At 44.8% G+C, this 6000-nt stretch overlaps 1 protein-coding gene across 2 annotated transcripts in view; it reads right to left on the bottom strand.

Annotated features, from left to right (window-relative positions):
• The window catches only part of CCDC66 (coiled-coil domain containing 66), a 63650-nt gene extending 58178 nt beyond the window's left edge, over positions 1-5472 (bottom strand). The window contains exon 1 of one of the 2 annotated variants that reach the window (XM_073574139.1): positions 5300-5472. In XM_073574139.1, coding sequence (XP_073430240.1) covers positions 5300-5310 — 11 coding nt within the window. In that variant the 5' untranslated portion in view covers positions 5311-5472. Of the gene's footprint in view, positions 1-3035; positions 3092-5299 lie in introns of those variants that run through there. The other variant, XM_073574138.1, reaches the window with a different exon arrangement.
• Positions 5473-6000: the final 528 nt, after the last annotated feature.

Genomic DNA, 6000 nt, shown 5'->3' on the forward strand with positions numbered 1-6000 from the left:
TGGGTGGATCAAGGAAATGCTGTAGGTATAGTATATCTTGACTTCAGCAAAGCATTTGACAAGGTATCTCACACAATCCTTATTGAAAAAATGGCTAAGTATGGAATGGACAAGGCAACTGTTAGGTGGATTCATAACTGGCTTAGTGATCGGACCCAAAGAGTGGTCGTAAATGGCTGCACATCCAGTTGGAAGAATGTCTCAAGTGGGGTACCACAGGGCTCTGTCCTGGGCCCTGTATTGTTCAACATCTTTATCAACGATTTAGATGAAGGAATTGAGGGTAAACTGATTAAATTTGCTGATGACACAAAGCTAGGAGGGATAGCTAATACTAGAGAAGAGAGAGAGAGGATTCAAAAAGATATCAATAAATTGGAGCAGTGGGCAGCAACTAACAGAATGGTTTTTAACATGGAAAAATGCAAAGTACTACATCTGGGCAATAAAAATGAAAAAAGCATATACAGAATGGGAGGAATAGGGCTAAGTGACAGCACATGTGAAAGACTTGGGTATACTAATAGATTAATAAACTGAGAAAAATGTGATAAAGTGCACGGCATAATATTAGTGTGAGCAGCATATAATATGAAGTGCTTGGTGCATAATTGGCAGACAAGGATAACATACAATAAATAAATAAAAAAGATTGTATGGACAGATGCAAGTTGGATAAAAATAAGTACAAAATTATACAAGATTATCCTTGTCTGCCAATTATGCACCAAGCACTTTATATTACATGCTGCTCACACTAATATAATGCCATGCACTTTATCACATTTCTTTCAAATTATCCTTACATCATATACTTGGCACTTGTACATTGCCTTCATATATTTACACATGAAATTTTTTTTTTCAAACACAAGCCTGAATATTCTATTTGCATTACACTACAACACATCCTTTGGTACTTTTGTATTTTTAATTTTTTCTATTCTTCATCTTTTTAATCTACACATCACACTTACATTCCCCTTCACTTTCCCCAACCACTTTTTAGTAACCCTACAGTGTGAGCTTCCGCTGGCTTTCTGCTCTGTCGTCACCAAGGAGACGCGCCTAGGTCGCTGCCCGTACCTCCCCCTGCTCTGACGTGTTAAGCGGGAGGGAGGCCGGGCATCACGTGACACCGAGCCGAGGTGACGTCACGCGGGTCTGCCGACAGAATTGCCACGATCAAGCCGCTGCCACCAATGACTTGGACATGGTATAAAAACACGGTCAAATAGTATTCCTGCACACACTTCCCCTGGATAAAGCTACACGCGAAACGCGCATCAGGGTGCCACCGCCACTTAAAGGTACAGTGCCTATTTACTGTTTACATTCATTCTTCTCCCCTCTGGTCTTTATTTCATGATTTTTTAATTATCAGCATTTATTTCTGTATAATGTCAATTTATTGTGGTCATTCTATTGCACTGTTGTCCCTGTTTTGATTACATTTTATTTTCATTCATATCAATAAGTCTTGAATTTTTATGGCATATAGCTTCCTGTTTTTCTCCTATTGTATGTCAGAGATCCATCTGCGCTTTATCCGTTTTTTAAAGGGAATCTGTCAGTAGGGTAAACCCTCCTAAGCAGTCTATACAGGAACAAAGGTCACAGGAAGCTGAAAATTTTTTTACCTTGATGTCTGCGACCAAATGTCTTAGGCTAGTTTCACATTAGCGTTTTTTTTGTGCAACGCACCGTGCACATAAAAAACGCAAAGAAAAACGCATGCAAACGCAAAACAAATGCGCGTTTTTTTAGCGTCATGCGTACGCTGATGCGTCAAAAAAACGCAGCGTTGCTTGCGTTTTTGCATGCGTTTGCGTTTTTAGGTGTGACATTTTTTCCATTGTCTATACCACATTCCAGACTTGTTTACCTAAAAAACGCAAGCGTGCGCAAGACCATGAGCACGCATGCGTTCCCATAGACTTTAATGTGTTGTTTCTGCGCATTCCGTGCGCAAGCGATTTTTTGACGAGACAGGGCGGACCAAAAAATGCTACATGTTGCGTCTGGCGCGAAAGACAAAAAACACATGCACACGAAAACGCAAGTGTGCGCAAGACCATGCGCACGTCATGTTAAACATAGGTGCGCAGTGCGCACAGGTGTGCACGATGCGCTGCGCACAAAAGCGCTAATGTGAAACCAGCCTTATTCCAGAGAAATCCATGTTTGTTTTTTTAATATGTAAATGAGCTGTTAAGATCTATGGGCTGGAGATAGCTCTCCCGGAGAATCGTCCGCCTCCAGAGCTTATTTTAAATGAAAGGTGTTACCAGTGTGAGACATGTAATAACTGACAGCCTGCTCTCCTCATCTCACTGCTGAGCTGTGTGAGATTACAACTAACAGTACTGCAGATCCTCTCCTCTTTTTCCACTGGCTGGAGGTAGAAGTTGAAGTCTTACTTGTAATCATACACAGCTCTGCAGTAGAGCGGACAGCTGCAGACGTGTATGTAACGACACAAAGAACAGTTCTGCCGAGTAGGATTATAAGGGTATGTGCACAGCGGATTTGGCCCTGCGGAACCGCAGCAGTTCCGCAGACAGTGTACAGTATAATGTTATCCTATGGGATTTTAAATCCACAGTGCATATGCTGCGGATTTTTCCATGCGGAAAAGCTACGGTTTGAAATCCGCAGCATGTCAATTCTTTCTGTGGATTCTGCTGCAGTTTGACACCTACTCCATTGTCCAGGTGTCAAACCGCGGGGGGGGGGGGGAACAATAGCCAATCCGCAGGTCACTTTACCTGCAGATTAGCACGGAAAAATCCGCAGGTGAATCCGCAGCGTGTGCACATAGCCTAACTGTCAGTCATTACATGTATTACACAAGTAACGCCCCTTTCATTTAACATGAGCTCTGGAAGCAGATTTTCGGCAAGATCTAGGTCCAGCCCATAGATCTTAATAGCTCATTTACATTTTAATAAAAATGGGGATTACTCTGGAATAAGACATCAGCACAAATATCAAGGTATGATTTTATTCAGCTTCCTATGATCTACAGTACTCACCTCCTGTGCCGACGCCGTTCCAGGGGTGTCGGCACTCGCATTTCCGCATGAGGTTGTAACGTCACTTGAGCCCTGCGCCCCGTCAGCGCTGGTGTTGCTGTCAAAGCCTTTGCACATATCAACAGAAAAAAAAAAGCATTCACACAGTTCACCTTTTTCAGGTGGGAAAAGAAAATTGATGAGACACGGATGACGAGAGGAAAAAAAACAAAAGAAACAAAAAAAACAAAACAAAACAGTCCATTCTACCTTTTTCCCACGTGTCATTCATGTAAATCGGAAGTAAAAATGGAAACTAAAGTGTGAATGCCGCCTTACACTGAGCACAGCTATGATGGCAAAACTGAAAGTTTATTGTTTAACAAACACTCCATCCCTGCATGTGTTGTAGCTGCCGAACAGCCGCGAGACATGCAGCCGCGGGGACTCAAACAGATTATTCCAGCACACTGAAGACACTTGGTTAGGACCCAAGCATGCTGAGATAACACCTTCTGCACACGATCACTCATCCCTACTGCCAATCAGTGTTGCGGGTGGGTTATACACAGCTCAGCATTCAGCGAACAACACTTACAATTGGGGTCCTAACCCCCAGGATAGATCCCTTGTTGAATTGACACATTATCCACAAGGAAAACTCCAAAAGTGCAAAACCTGACTGCAAAAGAGGTGATTGAAAAATTAAACAAAAAAAAAAAACATCCGTCTTTATGCAGACCACAAAGCCCTGAGCTTAAAGCGATCCTGTTGCCTCGAGAAATGCTTTACACCTGAAGAAGGGTTAATCCACAGGCGAGTGGAGTGTAAGGGCTCGCTCCCACTTGCTTTTAAAATCAGACGGCATTCGTACCAATTTAACCCCATGCTTCTGTTATCAGTGGCGTTTTTTTCCTGCTCCGATCAGACAGGAAAAAAAAAAAAAAAAAAAAAAAAAGTCGCAGCGTGTCAAAGTCAGATCGCATGCACTCACGTAAGTCTCGTAAGCCTGTGAAACATCGAGCTGCACTCGGACACCACCTGGGTGCAGTGCGATTCCCGCCGACTCCGGCAGCAGAGGAGATGGAGAAATTACTTGCTCCGTTTCCTCCGCTGCAATTCTCTTGTGTGAGAGCGTCGTGGGCACAGTGCGCTGACACTCGGCCGAGCGTCACGAGCATCTCACGTCGGATGTGATGGTGGCACCCCAAGCTAAAACCTTGTCTATCTGGATCGCTTGTAAAGCGGCGGCAAGAAGACGTGTCCTCTCTGCGGCAGCGGCAGTGCAGAGAGCGACGACAAGTCACCGCTTAGGCCTGTTTCACACTTCAATTTTTTCGTGTCAGTTAAAATCCACCAAAATGGCGGAAAGCAGATCCGTTGCTAACTGATGTGAACGGATGGCACCGGACCGTTTTTTTGACGGATCCGATGAATGAAGAATTTTAAAGGAACCGCAGGAGGGGGAGGGGGAGAGGGAGGAGGGAGGGGGGAGCGAGATTTTTTTTTTTCCCAGGCGCCAGAACAGACTTTAGGGTTAAATTTCCGGCTGAGTGAAGTCTTTCGGCCATGCGCAGCGAGAAGTGTGGATCCTGCCGCCCGAAAAAACGTTACATGCTCCGTTCGGGCATGTCGGCGGATGGCAAAATTTTGGCGGATCCGCAAAAAAACGGATCCAACGGATGGCCATCCGTCAAGATCTGCCGGTAATGCAACCCAATGGGAAAAAAACAGATCCGCCAAAAAAAGGCGGATTTTTTTTTTGCAAAATGGCGGATCTTGACTGATGGACAAAATCTGAAGTGTGAAAGAGGCCTTACTAAGCATCGAGAGCGCTGTCATCACCTCCTGCTGCCAACTGCTCAAAATTTGCATCTGTGAGTTTTCCACCAATTTTAGCAAACATTGTGCGCTCATTTTAATGCAAAATCCGCCAGTGTATAAAAAATAAAGACAGAAAAAACCCAAATAATGAACTGAAGTCGCAGCGTCTCCAGCTCCATAGTGTCTTGATGCGTCGCTGCATGAGCCTTAATAATAGTCTCAAGGTGGTGCGATGCCCATCGCTATGGCAACTACACAGGAGAACAGACTTTTTTTTTTAATAAATATCATCTAAGCCGAAGTATAACATTTACCACCAGTGCAAATGTAAATTCCGGCCATATCTGCTCCGTTACCGGCCACAGCTGCTCCGTTACCGGTCTGTATGGCCGCACTGATAACAAGGGAGCAGCAGTGTCGCAGTCACAGTCCCCCCGGCCTGTACACCGCCGCGCACTCACCCCAGATTCATGGCCCCCAGCTCCCCGGCCTCCGCCGCGCTCCGTCAGCTCCTCTCCGCTCTCAGCCCCCGGGCATCCTCCCTGAGCTCAGCACTTCCCGGACTCCCTGTGTGTACGTTGGTTGCTGGCACAGCTCAAAAACACTACCAACCATTGGATCGCAGAGTGACCAATCAACGCCCGCGTTACTTACCCGGGTGACGGTTGGAAATAGCGTTGTGATGACGAATCTGATTGGCCGCCTGCCAGCGTCTGTTGATTTCAGCGGCGCCATCATTCGTGAGGGCGCGTTGCTCCGTAATGGAGGTGTTGAATTGGGGAATTTGGCGAGAATAAAACCGCGAATTCACGCGAGGGCAATAACGCCACACATTGGCAGAGAAGGTGAAACTTTTGATACATTTATCATACCGGTATTAGTTGCTCGTAGCAACCAGTCACAGTATAGCTTACAGTTTAGCAAAGATTTTTTTAAAATCAAATCAATCAAATCAAATTTATTATTGCCAAGTACATATTACATATATACAAGGAATTCTTTGTGGCAAAGAGGCAACATAATATATAACAACAGATACAACAAGTAACAAGACAGATACAGTATATAGTCTACACATGACGGTTTAATTGTTGAACAGAGAGTGGATAGAAGCTGTTCATATGGCGGTTGGTGCTGCATTTGGGGACTCTGAAGCGACGTC

This window comes from Dendrobates tinctorius, unplaced genomic scaffold (genome assembly GCF_039654945.1).
Source record: "Dendrobates tinctorius isolate UK_male_01 unplaced genomic scaffold, ASM3965494v1 ptg000038l, whole genome shotgun sequence".
Classification (NCBI taxonomy): Eukaryota; Metazoa; Chordata; class Amphibia; order Anura; family Dendrobatidae; genus Dendrobates; species Dendrobates tinctorius.